This window comes from Pipistrellus hanaki, assembly GCF_964339955.1.
Source record: "Pipistrellus hanaki genome assembly, chromosome: 3".
In the NCBI taxonomy this organism is placed as follows: Eukaryota; Metazoa; Chordata; class Mammalia; order Chiroptera; family Vespertilionidae; genus Pipistrellus; species Pipistrellus hanaki.
In genome coordinates this window covers 178,611,957-178,631,891 of record NC_140505.1, presented here as the reverse complement: position 1 = coordinate 178,631,891, position 19,935 = coordinate 178,611,957, and the positions used below count along the sequence as shown (strand labels likewise).

The following is a 19,935-nucleotide window of genomic DNA, read 5'->3' as shown; positions in this document are numbered from 1 at the left end:
TTATTAAATCAACCGATCTATTTTAAAAAGAATTAGAATAGTTTGTACAGTGATTAAAAGTGATGGGTTTATTCTTCATTATCCTGTACTTACATGTAATCTAGCTGCATCAACGGCATTTTCATATACGTCGTCTAAATAAATTGGGAAGACAGCTCGATGCCAGTATAAAAAACAACAGTCGCACTGTGCTTGCACTCTACAATGTAAAGGGGTAATTAAAGGTACCAAAATTGAAGTACTCCCCAAAACTAACTCCTTACTCGTTTTTGTGTCCCCTACATCACTTAACCCAAAGTTAGTACAGAAAAGCCACAAAATGTTTCAAATTGAACAAAGGTAAAAAATACTCTAATACTGGCAGTTTCAGAATTCTGCACACATGCTTTATCTTTAAAGAATATGTGAAATACAATATAACTTTTAAATGGAAGATTTTAAAATACATGTTCAATGTCATCTTATGTCTACACTTACAATACTTGAATCACATGCACCTTTTACCTGTCTCAAAACTGAACAGCAAAGCCTTTTTAAAAACTGTGGCCAAAAGAAAAACAGAAACTAGTTATAGTTAATATGTCTACAATATTTGCAACTGACTAGTTCATACCTTATGGGGCAACAAAATGATCATTAAATATCTTATAAAGAAACCAATTCAGTATTTTTTCCTGCCAGAAGCCAGTTCCAGCATGTCATAATTGCAAGGGTTTCATTGAAAGGTTGATGGAACTTGGGGACTCAACAAGGGCTGAGACACATATTTTATCACCAGTTGGGAATGGCTAAAGGCATTTCCCCAAACCTGAAAAGGATGATTGCTTGCTGCCAAAGCTAAGAGCATCTTAATCTACATGTTATTGCCTCCTACTGGCCAAACACCTGAACAGCCATAGGCTATTCCCCAAACTGACAATGAATTCTGTACCTAACTCTGGCCTTTGATGTGTATATTTCCACCTTGCCTTAGGACAAATTGTGTTAATAAAAAGCAAGGGGTCCTGAGATAAGGAGAACTTGGTTTCTTTAGCCAGGCTCCTCTGCACCCCCAAAATGCCTTTCAAAATTATGTTAGTCTCTGGACTCTTATTTATTTTACACACAGCCCCTTCTCCAGGTTTCCTGAACCCTTCTAGATGCTGGATCAAGACCACCAGTGTTACTTACAGAGATGGAATGTTAAATGCCACTAACTACAAAAATTTCTGCTTCTCAGAACAAAACTATTGTTGTAAATATAAACATTAAATGGAAATTGTGCTGTAACCTTAATATGGCTGGGAATTAAAATTCAGAAGACTCCTTTTCCCTTACTCTTTAGTTAAAAATAAATAAATCAAGCCACAGGAATTAAAAAATAAGCCTTCCCAAAATTAGTAACTGGCTACCAACAATGCAATTCAAATTCAGATCTCAAAATAAAATTACAGAATACTATTTGACATGGATCTCTAAGCCTCTCACAAACAGATGAAGCCTTATGAAAAAGCAACTATTTTAAACGTCCACTATAGGTACCCATCACAACAATCACAATGAGCATCAGAGTCCTCCAAATGCTCTCACAGCTACAACATGTGGTCTCCTGTGAGTTCTTCCAGGAGCTATACCCTTACTATAGGACAAAGCTAAGGAAATATGATCCCTGGTAACAGTCTAATTCTAGTTATGCTCAAGAAATTGCAAAGAGGAACTAATGGTCTATCTGGGTTACATTTCTCCTCTTGATATGCTAAAAAGACAATTGATGTTTCATTAGCCCCACCATTTTTTCTTTTAAGATTTTTATAATTGACTAGTAGCCCAGTGCACGAATTTGTGCACACTAAAAGGAAATTAGAAGAAACATTTTAATATTGCTGTTTGCCCTTTCTCTATAAGAGGTGTCAACCAAATTCACGATTGACAATGACAGATCAAAACACACAGGTGTGATTGGAACTAGTGAGAGAGTCAACTTAGCCTTTTATAGATACAGAACAAATTTGCTTAATTAGATCTGCTTTCTGACTTAGCTAAATTTTTTCCAGCCCAGTGAAGCACCACAACTTCTCTTTCAGGTAATTGTCAGAAACACAATAGTAAATATCAACACGAAGCAGATTATCATTGTAGATCACGCAAGGAGAACAAAGAGTAAAATATTCCATTGCAGCAGCATTTGACCATATTCTGCACAGTGAGAAAACCTGAGGTCATTTTCAAGTCCACCATTTCCTACTTTTTTTCAGTCGGGTCAAACTTCTAAGCTTTCTAAATCTCCATTTTTCAGCTAATGAAAAGAAAATAGGATTCTACCGAGTTTCCTATCTACCTACTCTAGGACTTCTTTGAGGATCAAATGAGATGAGGCTCGGAAAACTCTTCACAGAAGTTTGGTTATTGTGTAAAGTGTTTGCACCTGGCTATCAACCAAGTCCCATTCCTGGACTGAAGAAACTGCAAGGAGGCTAGTCATTGCTAGGAAAAGGAAGCCAGGCATTGCTATGTGACATCATTACCCAGACAGAGATAAGGAAACTTAGCATATTAGCCTTTTATTTATTTATATATATATATATATATATATATATATATATATATATATAGAGAGAGAGAGAGAGAGAGAGAGAGAGAGAGAGAGAGAGAGAGAGGGAGAGAGACTGACTGACTTTTTGAGAGAAAGAGAAACACAGCTGTGAGTGAGAAACGATCTGCTGCCTCCAGCATGCTCCCAGGCATGTGCCCTGACCAGGAATCAAATTGGCAATCTTTTGGTGCACAGGACGACACTCAACCAACGGAGCTACACAGGCCAGGGCATTAACCACACCTTTTGAGTATCATTATAAATCCCTACTTACCTTTCTCTAAGTTCACTGATAAGATCCAGCTTTTTCAAGACTACTTGAAGTGGAAAGAGTTCTTCATCTTTAAATGTTTTCTACCAGGGAAGAGGAAAAAAGGCAGAGAAGTTGCAGTCAAAGTAAAAACAGGGTCAATGAGACGAAAACTATGAAATCTCAAAGCTCATTTTTATTGCATAACTATTAGCAATACACTTACCAATTGTGTGCCAACACTGAGTGCCAAAGAAACAATAAGGCGCCTCTGCTTTGTGCTTGGTCCATTTAGAGTGTTTTCAGCCAAAACTAAAGCAGAGAGCACATCAAGACGCTGTTCGCTATATTTTTTGTCAGAAATTACTCTTTTCTTAAAGAGAAAAGAGGACATATTAGCTTTACTTCTGAGGCAATTAACCAAAGATTCAAAAGGAAATCTCCTCAATAATCTTTTCCATGATTCACTTTAAGAGAGCTTCAACAATACTTTCCCTGTTGAGCGTCTCCTGACATTGTTGTGTGCTTATTTCTTATGTAACATTATTGATTAGCACTGTTAGAGACAGCAAATCTGTATCAGACATACTTTAAGATTTCCATTGTTATTTTAATAAGGAAATATTTTATTTTAAAAAGATACATCATAATTTAAAATTACATACAATATCATTTTTTAATGTGTTAATTTATTACAAGTTCAGAGAAAGATAACCCTGAGCACTCTAGTAAAAATCACAAAATACTGTGGAGATAAATAAACAAGAATGTTATGTTTGAAGGAATGGAGTAACAGGCTGAACCAGAAAACACATAAAAAGCAACAGAAGAATAAACTAAACAGCTAATTATGCTGAATATATAACAACTTTCATACCTTGGCCACAGAAATGGAATTTAGAGCCTGATGTTGAAGGTGCTGTGTTATATGTGAAACTGAATCAGCCACAACCATGCTTCTCCTGTAGAACATATGCTCTATGGCCTAAAAAAGACCAGAAGTAGTCTTAAAAATTAACTTAAAACTTTTAGGCAAAATTACAGAATATGTTTATTACCTCGGGCTAGGTAAAGAACTTACGAGATGCAAAAAGCACTACCATAAAGGGTAAGACTGATAAATTTAAGTATAATACAATTAAGAATTTCTGTTCATCAAAAACCACTATAAAGAAAATAAAAAGGCAAGCCAAAGTATGAGAAAGTATTTGCCAAACACAAGGGATTAGTAGTTAGAATATTGAAGACCCCCAGTGCATGAAATATTAAAGACATATAATTCAATATAAAACTGAATGAAAGACATGAACAGATTTTTCACAAAGAAACAGTTAATTAAATTTTGAAAAGATACTATCATTAATAATCAGGAAAAAACATTAAAATCATAATCAATACCATTTATATACACTAATTTGCCAAAAATAAATATGCCTTATAATACCAATATTAGTCAGTTGGGGAGCAATGGGAAGTCTGATATATTGTGGGAAGTATGTAAAGTGATATAACTACTTTGGAAAATAATTTGGCATCATCTTGAAAAGTTGACCAGGTACATAACACAATCCACTCCTATATAATACCTCAGAAAAAACTCTGGCACAAGTAAATCAAAAAACATATACAAAAATGACAGCAACCCAAAAATTCATCCACAGGAAAACTACGCAGCAATGGAAAGGTCAGAACTACAGCTATTCATCTCAGTATGGATAAGTTCAAATTCAAAATTTTGAGTAAAAAAAAAAGGCAAGTCACTAAATCTGTTTTTTTCATCAGTTTATGTTCATCACTATATACCACAAATGAGTGAGATCATGTGACATTTATCTTTCTCTGACTGGCTTAGCATCAATCAGACTGTCAAATCTGAGAGGGAAGGTAGGGGAGGGTGGGGGAAGGGGGAGATATCAACCAAAGGACTTGTATGTATGCAATAAGCCTAACCAATGGATACAGACAACAGGGGGGTGAGGGCAGGAGTAAGAGGGGGTGGGGGTAGGAAAAATGAGGATAAGGACACATATGTAATACCTTTGACTTGTCTTTTTTTTTTTTAATTTTTTCTTTAAAAAAGTCAAGTCAAAGAATACATGAAGAATTATTCCATTAATATAAACTTCAAAAACATATATTAACTGAACAATGAATGGTATATAGATTCATCCTTATGTGGTAAACTAAAAAAACAAGGGAATGATAAGCATAAAATTCAGGACAATGGTTTCCTGAGGGGACAGGATAAGATGCAATCAGGAGAGACAACACAGGGGGCTTTGAAAATATAGATAATATTCTATTTCTTAATTGGGATGATAGTCTTTTAGTATTTATTTTTAATTATGCTGATATAAACTTCTGTATTTATACTTCTTAAAAATTAAACATAGCTGATAACATTTTCTTAGAGGAAAAAAAACTAAAAATCCAAAGGCACAATCTCAAAAAAAATCTCTATTTCCTAAGCTAACCTAAAAGGCATTACTAGCAGAAATTTACTAGTGTCTCTTAATTTCAATTTTTAAAAGAGGTTACGTAGACTCCTGCTTAAAGGGGCTTTTACTTTTAATTATATAGAGTAAGCTAAGAAATATTTTATCATATTTCCAGAAGTATACTCTGGTTCTAAATTTATTTGACCACTCCTAAAAATAGACAACTATTCAATCACAAGATTACAGCACTTTCTCTAAATTACAAAATAAACAGCCACGTCTTGGCTATCCTCCTGTGCATTTGAACACCACAAAATAATGGATAATGCTGCATGGGTATTATTTTTTTAACTCATACAACATGCTTAACCTTCCACAGGTAAATCTTTACTAATGCTTAGGCTACCTTTCATTTTCCTTCTTTTCTGTCTCATTACATGTTAACTCTTAATATAGTATCAATATATTGGCCATTCACAAAATGTTAATCATGAATTTCTTTCAATGGCTAGTTCCTTTATCCAACTGAGAGGTAAGTATACTTTCCCATAACTTGTTATTCTCATATAATCAGAATGTCAAATTTTAGAGAATCATCATAATTTAAGACTGAGGTCATTTCTAAATTATAATGGCAAAGTAAAATAATCTAAAACCTACCTTGAGAAGTTCAACAAGCCTGCATAATGCCTTAACTGAGGTTTTGGTCATTGGCTTTTGCATGGACATGTAGAGATTCATTGTGGTTTTAATAATATTACTAATACTGTATGCATATAAGAAGCCCTATAAAAATAAAACATTGATTATAATCACACAAAAATATTTCATTTCTTCACAATTTCAATCTCTATGTAATAATTATTCATTAATTTACCAGTAACTAGTATTTCTAAAGTTCATTTTAAAGTCAACTCATGTGATTTCTAAATACTCTTCCCCACACAATGTTATACATGTGGTTAAGTTTCAAGCAGCCCTTAAAAGATTTTTTAATCTATCACATGCCAGAAGTTTAGTACTGTTGAAATTATAGTGTATAATCACAGTTAAAAGAATCCTTACATTAAAAAAAAATACCTTCAGAAAAATTCTTAGAATGTCAAGAAGATACCACTTCACCGTACCTTATCTGCCACACAAGAAGATAAAGACTCCTATCTGATTTTTCACAATCTTGGATCTTATTCATTTCCCATTAGGAAATGGAACTGGTCATATCTATTGATTTATATCCTGAATTTGTGGTAACTTACGTATTTGGAATGTCCTACTATAAGACTGATGAATGTAAAAAATTAATTTCAGAGAACCATTATACCTTAAGGTTTTAAAAAATAAATTATTTTTTAAAATTAAAAAAAAAAAAAGACTCCTATCTGTCTGAAGCTTAAGATAAGAGCTAAGGACTCTCCAGAACTAAGAATTTCAAAATGTTCTCTGGCCAATAAAGAAATACAAATGTATTTCCCAGTTTTAAATCACTGCCCTTTCCTTTTCACCTGGGCCAATACCCACAATCCACCTGCCACCATGTTCCCTGCCTACGCTGGTGCTAATCAGGACTTTCTCTCCTCCCAGCCCAGTAAGAACAAACTCTTGCCTACCCTTCTATTCATGAAGGAAGCACATGGGTCTTTTGAGGCTTAGGGGGGGGAAAAAAGTGCTTATAAATCCAGGGAAACAGTAGGGCATAAGAAAATGGGACAAATATCATTTACATTTAGACCCAAAAAGGACAAAGAAATAATGATGGAGACTCTTTGACATAAAGGACCAAAAAAGATACACTTACAGGTCAGAGATGAACCTAAACTAGGACATGTCCAAGAAGCTTGGCTGGAGCTGCATGCCAGTGATTCTGAACCTCTGTCTCCTGCCCTACCATATGTGAGAGATCAAGTACTCTCCCATCAGTAACAGTGGCTCACTGAAGGAGAGACTCTCAATGTGGGGTGGGGGCTTCACTGAATCAATAAATAGCTTTGTGGTAAAAGGATGTGCTAAATTAAGAGAACCCCATATAATAAAGAATATGCAAATTAACCCTTACACCCTCACAAGATGGCTACCAGGCCGGCAGGGGGGGTTAGTGAGGAACGACCAAACGACTGAACAGCAGGCTGCATGGGACAACCAGGCTGGCTGAGGGGTGCAGTTGGAAGTGACCAGGCCAGCAGGGGGCAGTTGGGGGCAACCAGGCTGGCGGGGGGGCCAGTAAGGGGTGACCAGGCCAGTGGGAGGAGGAAGATGTGAGGGGTGATCAGCAGGCAGTCAGGTGAGCAATTAGAAGCCAGCAGTACAAGATTGTGAGAGGGATGTCCAACTGCCGATTTTAGCCTGATCCCCAGGAAGAGGGCCTAAATTGACAGTGGAACATTTCCTGGTGGGTCCCAGATTAGAGAGGGTGCAGGCTGGGCTGAGGGCCCCCCCCCCCCATTTCTAGTTAAGAAATGAGAGGGTAACATCCTAAGAAAGTTGGCAATAAGACCAAAGCTTAGGGATTCATTCAGGAAAGAGCCATAACCTTTCCTTGTCAGCTATAAGACTATAACACCAAACTCTGCCCTAGAGCAATAGTGGAAAATGTTAAAAGGCAGAAACAAGAAACAGCAAAAGCATAATTCTAAGGCACAGAGAAAAAGGAGGGGCTATCTTTTTGGGGGTAAACAGAATACAGAATTCTCATGAGCTGATATCACACCACTCCCAGATAGATGGTTAATAATTTGTGAAGGATCTATTCTATACACACACACACACACACACACACACACACACACACACCCAGCAACCAGAACAGCAGAATGACCAGAACGACCAGTGGCTATGATGTGCACTGTAGCAGCTAACCAGCCTGATCCAGGCCCTGATAGGGCCCCAACACCCCAAATGGGGGCGGGGTTGGCCAGCTAACTGCTGAGCCCCTCCATCCCCTTACTGGCCTGGCCTGATGGGCCCCCATGAGGGTGGGCCAGCCAGACCCCACACGAATTCATGAAACTGGCTTCTAGTATGTATATGTGTTTTTTTTTGTTTTTTTTTTTTTGTGTGTGTGTGTGTGTGTGTGTGTATATAAAGGATGTATAGTATTTTAAAAGTCTAAATGGGGAGGGAGATGTCTTGGGTCTGGTTTCTGTAAAAATCCAGGAAAAACATTTTTTTAAAACTTCTTGGAAGGCATTAAAGCTATCAAGAAAATAAGGAAATATAAGACCAAAATCTGGGAGAATAAAGTGAGATAAAATACGGAAATTATTTTAGTACTGCTAAAATCAATAAAAAGATAAATAGGAAACGCTCATATATTTAGAAATTAACAAATCTCTTTCCGAATAAGCCACCGATCAAAAAGGAGATCACAGCTCTAGCCGGTCTGGCTCAGTAGACAGAGCACTGGCCCGCAGACTGAAGGGCCCCGGGTTCAATTCCAGACAAGGGCCTGTACCTAAGGTGGCAGGCTTGACCCCCAGCCCTGGCTGGGGCTCATGTGGGAAGCAACCAATTGATGTGTCCCTCTTTCTGTCTCTCCCCTCCCTTCCACTGTCTCTAAAAATCAATGGAAAAATATCTCCAGGTGAGTATTGACAACAACAAATCACAATAAAAAAGTTGAAATATTGTGAACTAAAGGATAATGTAAACACATACACTGAAACATATATACAGCAAAAAAGTCACACTTTAAAGAAAATGTAAAGATTGAAATGCATATATTAGAAAATCTAGATTAATAAATTACAAAAAATAAATTAAACAGATCAAATGTAACCTAATCTATTTCAATTTTAAAAAACACACACGGAAACATATCCTATTCTTTCCAATTTTTTTGAAGTGTAACTTCTGTGCATTACATTAACAAATAAATGAGACCCAAAATACTCCAAGTAAAAGGATGCAGCTACCTGTATAAATACATTACATCTACTGGTGAGGTCTTCAGCAAATTTATCCATTCTCTGCTCTTTAGATAAAATAGATTCCATTTTCATCATCCATGAGCTCACAAAGACGTAGTAAGACTGTACATCTCTAACAAAGGAAAATATTGGGGTTATCAGCATAGAAAATAAAATTTACTTCCATTTCTTCATATTGGTTGTAATATTTCCTTACAGCAGCCATTTCATCTTTCTGGTTTTCAAAATACAGATTAATTCATTCATTCAACAAATGTTTATTGAATGCCTATACAAGCCTATCCTAAGAACAAAAATCAGCAATAAAGAAAATAGGCAAAAATCCCTACCCTCATGAGGCTTACATTCTAAAAAGGTGCACTGTATAATAAAGAAATCAATAATTAAACTCTCTAAAATGTCAAATGAGATGTGCTATAGAAAATATACAACTGTGAAACAAGATAGGGACTGGGATAGTGGGTACAATTTTAAATACAGTGATCAAAGAGGGTCCATTGAAAAGGTGATTTTAAGGAAGATTTAAAGATGAATGGGTAATCCATGCAAATATATAAAAGAAAATTCTAGTGAAGTAACCAATGCAAAACATGTTAAAACAGGAAGTGTGTCTGGCATGTTCAAATAATGCCAAAGAAGTCAGTGGAGCACAGAGAGCCTGAATGAAAAGAAAAGGAGATCAGAGAGGTACAGGGTGGGGCTTGGGGGAGCAGGAAAAGTGGAGAGTGGGGCAGGCCTTGTAAAGAGGGAGGACTTCAGTGGAAACTCACCAAAGGATCTGAGCAGAGTGACTTAACTTTGAAGAGAATCAATACACATTGGCTGATTTGTTAAAAGAAAACTATAAAGGGAATGGTGACAAAAGCAGGAAAACCACTTAGGATGCTACTGTGATAATGCAGAAGGGGATGGCAGCTTGAATCAGAATGGGAGTGGAAATGGTCAGAATCTATACTAATAAAAGGGTAAAATGCATATAGAGCCTCTTCAGTGAGTCTTCAGAGAGCATGGCTCTCAGATCTTCTGACTTCCTGTTCAGCTTCATCCAAGAATGCTGCAGTATGTGACCCTCTTAAAATGTGGCACCACCAAACTCCAACTATGATCTGATCAATTAAGAATTTCGATGGAACTACTAATTCCTGTGGTCCAGATATTATAACTACTACTTACCATAACCTGAGTATAGTTACTAATGTATTCTAAGTATGTATTGGCATTTTTAGCAACTGAATCAAACTGTTAAAGAATATTAAGCCTCTGATAACTAAAACATTCACATTTTTTTAAATAACTGCTACTAAAGTTGATCCCTGTCTCCCCATCTTATTGAATTCATCTCTTTAATCTAAATTCCAAATTAGGTCTTTTTCCCTTCTCAACTGTTTCACAATGTATTAGAACTCTGAAGACTCTGCCATTAGTAGTCCTGTCTGAATTGAGTTGCTATCATTTTCCACTGCCTTAATCAGATTATGGGAGTACTAAGAGATGCTTTAGGTGATCTCCTAAATTTGATATACTCCTCCTTTCCCCATTGTATAGCACTGGCCCAATTTTTCCTCAAAAGTCAAGCTCATCAGAAATTCAAGATCAACAAAAAGTGCGTAAGTATCCCTATTATCTTATAAACATGTCACACAAAGAAGCTGTGTCTAACACATGGGCCGGTGGCAGAGTTCTATGTCACTTCACTTAAAATCTCTGCCCAGGTCAGCATGGGATTTTAGCACTTGTGCTCAAGCAAGAATGTGCAGTAAATTTAATTGTTGATGCTAGATGATGAGAACACCGGAGTGCTTTATAATATTCTATTTTGTGTATATTGAAAATTTATAAAATTAAAAATAAGAGGTAAATACACAAGGAACTAAAAGTTTAAAGCATTCTTTTAGGGAAGACTAAGATACAGGGGCTAATTGTTTTTCCCCTTAAACCTTTAGTTTTAAACTTTTTAAATATGTACAGACATTACTTTAATAAGGAAAAGGAGTGTATCAAAGTCAATGCCTCCAAAAATCATCATTGAATCATGGACATAGAATATTTTAATGTCATCAAATGACATATACTCTAGATTGCACTTTAAACAAAAACTATTTAATGATCTGATAAAAAGTATGTGTACATATATATGTACACATGTATATACATGTGTATATATACATTTATACAAACACTTATAACTCCAAAAAGCATAATTTGCCTAAATCTTAAACTGACTTTAAGCCTAAAACCAAACTAAACAAACAAACAAAAAAACCTCCTATAAACTGCCCAACCTTTTCTCTGGTAATGATTAAATATGTTTGATTTTATAATTGAAATGCTTTAGATATATTTGGAATCATATAAGATTTTAAAATATTTCCATTATGGGTACTTATTACACCTACTTGGTAAGTGATTGAGCTTTCTGCTGTAGGAAAGTATCTCTGTGTATTTTAATGGCTTGAAGACTTTTTCTATCTAGAAGTTTGGCAGCTGCTGGTATTTTCTGGATCAAAAAATTATCAGGAAACCAAATAATATTAGCAGTTAAAGTGATGGCTGGTACCTGAAATAGTAAGTATAAGGGAAAACAAATCATTAAATGCAGGCTAAACAAGTTATTTAATAGTTCTACAATACACAATGAAAGATAATTATTTATTTTAAGGAAAAGTAACCATGAAAAATACTCATTAATATATTATGAAACAACTTATCTTACTATGGTACAAAAGTTAAGACATTCCTATATCTGGTACAGAGCATGACAAGAATTTTATCCTGCCTAAATATTAAACAACACACATATATACACACATACACACATTCTCTTTGATTTTAAGATGAATATATGCAAAAAAAAAAAAAAATAGAAATCTTCATGATCTTCACTTTCACTCTATATTAGAAAAATATAAAACAAATAGGCAAGATGGTTGGGCTCTCATGGTCACATATTACTTGATTCTTCACATAAACTAAATTGTCAGATTTTAAGTCAGGTGCCACATCATGGAAATAACAAAGATACAGAAAAAAAAAATTTATTTTTGATTCAATAATGAAAATGAGTGGCAATAAGAGGAAGAGAAAGAGGGTAGAAGGGCCCAATTTGGGGGGAGGAAGGGAGGAGTGGGACATCTGTAATACTTTCATCAATAAAAATAAAATTTAAAAATAAAACAAAGAGCAAATGTAAAAGAGAGAAAATAGTAGTAACAGTAAGTTAATGTGTAGAAGAAAATGTGGAATAAAACCACTAATATATATTTATATTAAGTGGAATTATAAGTTATTTTCATTTACTATGTTACTTATTTCTGGAATGCTTGGAGATTTTAAATGAATATGTAAACAGAAATAGAATACATTTTAAAATATCCACTCTTATCCAAAATCTTTTTAATCTACTCAAATTGAAAAAAATAAAAGTTCCAAGTTCTTACCTTCTTACAGATGTCCAATAATGACTTATAAAACTTTTTATCAATAGTTCGAAAAATTTGAAAATGTAGTACAAACAGTCCACAAATTCCAATATACTTGTCTCTCTGGTCAATTTCAGAAGGCTCTCCTTATAAAATGATAACATGAGAGAAAAACAGAAAAACTATATTTAAAATCTACTTTCAAGAAAGTGCAAACTTTATAAACAAAAAAACAAAAAATGCACTTTACCAAGTCTGGCTTCAACATTTGCAAAAATTGAGCGAATACTATGTGCAAATTCTTCTGCAAAAGTGCTATTTTTTGACACAGATACTCCTCCATTGAGAGAATCAAACTGCTGCTCTATACAGGCCTAGAGAAGAAGCATTAAAGAAAAGTTTACTCTTAATAATAAGTTATTAAACAGATTAAATACCCTGTGTGCAATAAACATCTATATTAATCATTTTAATTTTACAAACACTGAAGTTCAGGTTTTTACTTTAATCTACTATCTAAATCCTTTTGAATGCAAAATTCACCTGTACAATCTCACACACCCTGGAGCCCTCCCTCGGTCCCTCCTCAGCCCCAATCACCCCGACTGGGACTGGGTGAGACAAAGCCCTACCCCAGTTCCTCCCAGCCGGCCAGCCCCGATCGGGATTGGATGAGACAGCCCCAATTGGCCCAATTGCGCCTGGGCAAGATGAGTCAAACAGGCCCTGGAGCCCTCCCTTGGTCCCTTCCAGGCCACAATCATGCATTGGTGGGGTCCCTCGGCCTGGCCTGCACTCTCTAGCAATCCGGGACCCCTCGGGGAATGTTGGAGGGCAGGTTTCGGCCCGATCCCTACAGGCCAGGCCGAGGGACCTCACTGATGCACAAATCTGTGCACTGGGCCTCTAGTCCTATTATAATTCTGAACTACGTCAACTAATATAAGCCCATTTATTCTACTCTAATTCAGCTCACATACCTGAAATATCATTCCATCAAGTAACTGCCCTTCTAGCTTCAGCAAGAACTTTTCAAATGGCTTTAGTTTTTCTTCCTGAATTCCAAATTTTGAAGGATTGTGATGGACAGATTTCAGTAACCTTGTGGAAAGTCAGAAGAAAGACCATAAGTTTGCCTAATAAATCTTTAAATTAAAATTTTTTCCAGAAATCAAAATTTTATATTTTATTTCTCTTTTGGTTGTATACATTTGAAAATCTGAACCAAAAAAAATCCCAATACATTCAATTTTTTAATCATGCTTTTTTATATTATCTTAAATTAAGACATCTGGTGTTCTCTAGATACCAGACATTTAGTAATACTAATAGATGGAATAAAATAAAATGTCTTGACTTAAAAAAAAATCTTGGAAGTATACAATGAAATAAAACCAAACTCAGGATAAACAACTGTCACTTACATAGAACCCAAGGGAAAAATAATATGAGTCCTAAGGTAGTCAAGACTTAGGATGCCTGCCTGGCTGATGTGGCTCAATTGGTTGAGCATGCACCGAAAGGTCGCCAGTTCAATTTCCCATCAGGGCACATGCCTGGGTTTCAGGTTCCATCTATGTCAGGGCACATGCCAGAGGCAACCAATTGATATTTCTCTCTCCTCTCCCCTTCCTCTCTCTCTAAAATCAATAAAATATATTTGTTAAAAAAAGACTTAGAATACGTTATACAAGTGTATCATACTTTCCATCTGAAATTAAAGAATGGTTACTATCTTCATAAAAAATCCATCTGAATTTAAAGAATGGTTACTATCTTCATAAAAAACATCTGACCTGAGATCCTTCTAAATATATACCTTCAGGTCTTTTAAAGGATCTATACTATTTATATTTGTTTACTAATACAAAGAGAATATTTTATTTTTTTAAATAAATCTTTATTGTTCATATTATTACAAATGTTCCTCATTCCCCCCCCCCCATTGCTCCCCTCCACCAGGTTCCTACCCCACCCTCTGCCCTTTCCCCACCCCCTATTATCCTTATCCATAGGTGCACAGTTTATGTTCAGTCACAAAGAGAATATTTTAATTGGCTCACCTTTTGTACATAGTCCAGTGGTCTTTTAATGTGATATGATTATCAATAATTTCATCCAGGGTAAGCAAAACTGTTAACAGTTCTCCCAAGTGCTCATACATAGTCTGTCAAAAGACCTTTAATAATTACCATTTAATCACTAGTTAGAAGTTAAGGTTCATGTGGATTTTTAAAGTTCAACACATTTTAGCTACTTATTAGTTAAAGCAGTGGGTAAACCAGTTTTACTAAGCTACAGATGAAACTACAGATCCTCAGATGGAATAATTAGCTTTAAATATATAAACATTTTGCCCAATATCTCATCCTTAATTGTGGTATCATAGATTTGTTTCAAACTCCACTCAATTTGAAGAACTTACACTGGGCTACTCCTGGGAAAAAACAGGAGTTACACTAATAGTGGGTCAGTGATGCCTCATCAGCTTCACAAATGAAAGAGAACAAATTCAAGAAATAATCCTTTAAGAGTCTTGCTATACTTGTACTCTCCGATCATACAAACTCCAAAGTAAAATACAGTAAAAACTAGTTTTACAGATCAAGTTAATTACTTTTACCTGAAAATGAACTCCAGTTGTCTCTATAATTTTGGGTGCAACCCTATAATAAAATACACTGAAGTTAAAAAAATATATCCTTTTTTGTCATGGTTCATTTTTATTTTAAGGAAAACATACAGCAGCAAAAGCTCTTTGGATTTTAATATAAACTTATCTTTATTTAGACTTTAGTCCATAAAATTTAAGAGATCCAAGAAATTACTACCTTTTCTACTTTCCCAAGAAGGAACTAACTTATACATAAAGAGTCTGGGCTATACCCATCTCAGTGGGTAGGGATATGACAATATGTGGTCCATGTATAATCTTAGTCATTTAAACCAAGCCTAAGAGGGAGAGAGAGAAATAACAAAACTGATATTCATTTCTTTCTAAACTATTAGAATTCCCCAATGCCCAACTTGTTATCCTACCAAACTGGCACTGAGGAACTAGTCTTCTCTTCAGACAGATTTATTTCTGAGTTGTTATCCCTACTGAAAAACAATGCATACAAGGATTATATCAAAATCAGAAGTCCCAGAATAATTCAATTTTACTTCCTACAATTTACTCAACAATAAATAATTTAAAGCAGTACTTATAGCCCTGATTGGTATAGCTCAGTTGATAGGATATCATCCCATGCATCAAAAAGTTGCCAGTTAGATTCTTGGTCAGAGCACATGCCTGGGTTGTGGGCTCTATCCCCAGCAGGGGGCAGGCAGGAGGCACCCAGTTGATGTCTTGCTCTCACACGGATATTTCTTTCTCCCTTCCTCTCTCTCTCTATAAGTCAATTAAAAATATGTTTTTAAAATAATGCTTGTATATCAAAGCACATATATTCCACAAGACATACTATCTTAAGATTAAACAATCAAATTTCATCTTTCTTGAGCAGGGCTGTGGTGGGGCCTGACAAACCAGGTCCTGAGTACACAGCAGGCACTGCAGGACTGGGGAGTCCACGCTCTCATTCCCCTGTGCCATGATGAGCGTCAATGAAAGGACAGAACAGAAATACCTGGCTGAGGGGAAACATGAGAATGAAAAACAGCCAACACTGTCTTCCAGTTTATACAAGAGCTAGGATGTAGCACGGTATGTAAGAACAATGAATGGATTAGGGGACAAAAGAATGGTACCTAAATAGTGATGGAACCTTGGCAAGTAATTCCTCTAGGCCTCAGTTATCTCTTCTCACAACTGAGAATCCCTAGTCACATACCTAAACGAAGTTTATTGTAAGGTTTAATTAAGTAGTCATGTGCTTAAGCACAGAGATACAGTGTGGGAAAGGCATCGTTAGGCAACTTCGTCATTGTGCAAACATCACAGATTGCACTTACACAAACCTAAGAGATGGTATTAATATAACCTACTGTACACTTAGACTATATGGTATTGCCTACTTCTCTGTAGAGGAGAAAAAATAATTTTCCCTCTATCTCTGGGTTCTTGGATGAAACATCCCTACAATTAAAAAACAAACAAACAAAACAAAACAAAACAGGTTTTATTTTAGTACAGGGAGCAAGACACTTACAAATGGAGATTCCCTTACAAATATAAAGGAATTTATATTTGCCTTTTACAAAAAGTAACTTTTTCTTGGTTTTCAGAGCTTCTCCCAGGTCTGTTGTTTTTTAAAAAATAATGAGCCTAAAATAATCCTTATGTCAAACAGACATACTTCAGGGCAGTGGTTCCCAATGTGGGGCACATGCCCCACAAGGGGGTAATTTTATTTTTAAGGGGGGGGCAATTCAAGAATAAGTTATTAACAGTGAATCCTTTGCATTTCTTATGGTTCTAGGGGCCTCATATACAGAATATAAGTATATATTGAGACATATTTATACATTTCAGTTCTTTATTACATGTTTTGAAACTTTATTTGCTATTTTTTCATATCACTTCACATTTTTTTTTTTTTACAATTTCTTCCTCAGTATTTCAACTGTCCTTTCGTTCTTTTATTTTTTTCTTGCAAGGATGCCATGTTCTTTGGAAGCTTGTTTAGACCAAGCTAAAGGCCTTTTAGGCTTCCTCCAAGTGACTAGGAGTTCATTTTTTTAATAATAAGAATTATATCCAAGGAAGACATCAGGATTTTAGAGATGCTTAGGCAGGGCATGGCCAAAAAAAGGATGGGAACCACTGATTTAGGGTGACAAATCATTCTTCTACAAACCTAGGATGTTATGTACTGAATACTATACACAACTATAACACAATGGTAAATACTTGTGTAATGCATTATGCTATATCATTACTACAGCTACGTCACTAGGTGATAGGAATTTTCAGTTCCCTTATAAGTTTATGGGACGCATCATCATATATGCAGTCCATTGGTAACCAAATGTCATTATGCAGCAAATAACTACAGTAAGTGTGGAAAATTTTAAGTATAAATTATTAATCATGCAAAATAACTATTTTATGATAATAACAACGGTGAGGACTATGAAAATTTAATCATTTTTCTTTATTTAGGGCAGTAGTCCCTAAACTTGGAAGATCATTAGAATTACTAATTTTTTCATATGGATTCCCACTCCCAAAGATTCTGTAATGAGTTAGGGAACCTTTAATGTAAAGGAGGGAGAAAAGGAGTAAGAAGAGAAAAGGTGGTATGTTGCATTTTTCAATATAATCAAATTTCTTTATGATTATTCTGTCCACATTCTCATTCAGACAGATAATGGGTTCATTCACAATGATAGGAACTGTCTCATTAACATAACATTTTTCTATTAAACACATCAAGTAGTATTTAAAGAGTGTTCAAAGAATGCTAAGTAAGTGAATGAAGGAATGAATGAGTGAACAAAACACTAATTCAGGTAATTAGCTACTTTTAGAAAAACATTTCCTATATCTCTATTATAAGTGCAAAAAATATTTCTAAAATCCATTACTTGTTATTGATATAGAGGACAGCCAACTGATGGACTACATTCATCACCACTTCATAGCACCTCGTAACAAAACAAGACAGTTCCTGAAATGACAAGTTGGGTATATGTTACAAAGTTGTTTTTTAAAGTCACCATTTCTGACTGAATTTTAGGCTAACAATGTTAAAAACAAAATAGTTTTCAAATAACAACTCTAGTTAACCTGCAGCCAACTTTAAGTATCCATCAAGCAATCAATTTTTAACTCATCTCTTACATCCCAAGGTCATTTCTACCTATCTGACCCATTTCATTCATAATTCTATTTTAAGTCTTATGTTTTACTCATGTAATTCCTAAATAACAGAGACAGTCTCATTCCTTCTTTGAATATCCACTGCCTAGCACAGTGGCTAACCCTCACCTGCTTCTTTATATCTGTCCTATCAAATGAAGAAATGAATGAACATCTGAATGAATGAAAAAGCACAAAAGCTGCCAGTTTTAGAAAGTATGAAAATGAGGGAAAGGAGTCTCCAGAAATCACCCTGACATAACTTCAAATAACATACTTAAAATCTGATTAAACCTTTACTGTTCTAAATGTTATGCTCCATGAGGGCAGGAATTTCTGTTGGTTTTGTGCACTGCTGTATCCCAGCACCAAGAATAGTTTGTAATATATGCTACACTCATAAAACATTTGTTGAATGTTTAAAAACGGAATTTTATGCCATTAAGATCTAAAAACAGTAACATTTTTTAAAATGAAAATAACGCATTTCAATTTTACTTAAACAGTCTAACTTTACATTTCTTAATAAATTTCTAAACATTTAATAAAAGCAGAGGAAAGAATAGAAAATGTAAGACAAGGAGCATAAAATAAGAAGGCAAAAACAAGTCCAGATATATAACAGACTATATAAGATAGAAATAGAATAAATTCGCCAATTAAAAGACAAAGATTTTCAAATTGGATTAAAAAAACAAAAATCCAGACAGATACAAGCAGGTTTAAAGAAACACAACTAGCCCTGGCCAGGGAGTTCAGCTGGTTAGAGCATCTTCCCAATACACCAAGACTGTGGGTTCAATCCCAGTCAGGGCACAAACAAGAATCAATCAATGAATGTTATGTATAGATAAGTGGAACAAATCAATGTTTCTCTTTATCTCTGCCTTCCTCTCTCTCTAAAATCAATAAATAATTTTTAATCACCTAAAACATAATGACACTGAAAGATTGAATGAAGAAAGATAAATCAAGAAAATGTTAACTCATACAGCTGGGGCAGTGGTATTAATATCAGACAAAATAGACTGTTTGCATTATTTCAGCTAATTACTATATATATTACTTATATAATTACATATTATATACATAATAATTATCGTCATAGTCTAAGAAAGTCATTATATGATGATTAAAAGATTCAATTTAGCCCCGCTGGTGTGGCTCAATAGTTGAGCATTGACCTATGACCGGGAATCAAACCTCTTGGTTCATAGGTTAACGTTCAATCACTGAGTCCTCCAACTCTTACATAACCAATTGTCGACATTAAATCTCCTCTTTTGATGTATCTTGTGTGAACTCTTTTCTGGACTGGACCTTGACTGACCCATACCGTAATACAGGATAATTTCAACAAAATGCTCTCAAAATTAGGCCAAGTAGACCAAAGGAAATAGTAAAGGTACAAAAGATCTAAACATTAAACTAGCATTTTTGATTCAATGAAATAATCAAATCTGGTATCCAACCATCAGAACGTAGGTGGAATTTGGAGTATTTTTACCTCAGCTCCAATTTTTGCTT

At 35.1% G+C, this 19,935-nt stretch overlaps 1 protein-coding gene across 3 annotated transcripts in view; it reads right to left on the bottom strand.

The window, feature by feature from the left end:
- The window catches only part of WASHC4 (WASH complex subunit 4), a 51,042-nt gene that overhangs the window by 24,619 nt on the left and 6,488 nt on the right, over positions 1-19,935 (bottom strand). For 2 of the 3 annotated variants that reach the window (XM_084880108.1, XM_084880109.1), the window contains 13 exons: positions 18,135-18,217; positions 15,226-15,268; positions 14,666-14,769; positions 13,583-13,703; positions 12,853-12,976; positions 12,621-12,748; positions 11,580-11,740; positions 9,169-9,295; positions 5,921-6,046; positions 3,700-3,807; positions 3,049-3,195; positions 2,847-2,926; positions 94-199 (listed from right to left, as the gene is read on the bottom strand). In XM_084880108.1, coding sequence (XP_084736234.1) covers positions 94-199; positions 2,847-2,926; positions 3,049-3,195; positions 3,700-3,807; positions 5,921-6,046; positions 9,169-9,295; positions 11,580-11,740; positions 12,621-12,748; positions 12,853-12,976; positions 13,583-13,703; positions 14,666-14,769; positions 15,226-15,268; positions 18,135-18,217 — 1,458 coding nt within the window. Of the gene's footprint in view, positions 1-93; positions 200-2,846; positions 2,927-3,048; positions 3,196-3,699; positions 3,808-5,920; positions 6,047-9,168; positions 9,296-11,579; positions 11,741-12,620; positions 12,749-12,852; positions 12,977-13,582; positions 13,704-14,665; positions 14,782-15,225; positions 15,269-18,134; positions 18,218-19,935 lie in introns of those variants that run through there. The other variant, XM_084880110.1, reaches the window with a different exon arrangement.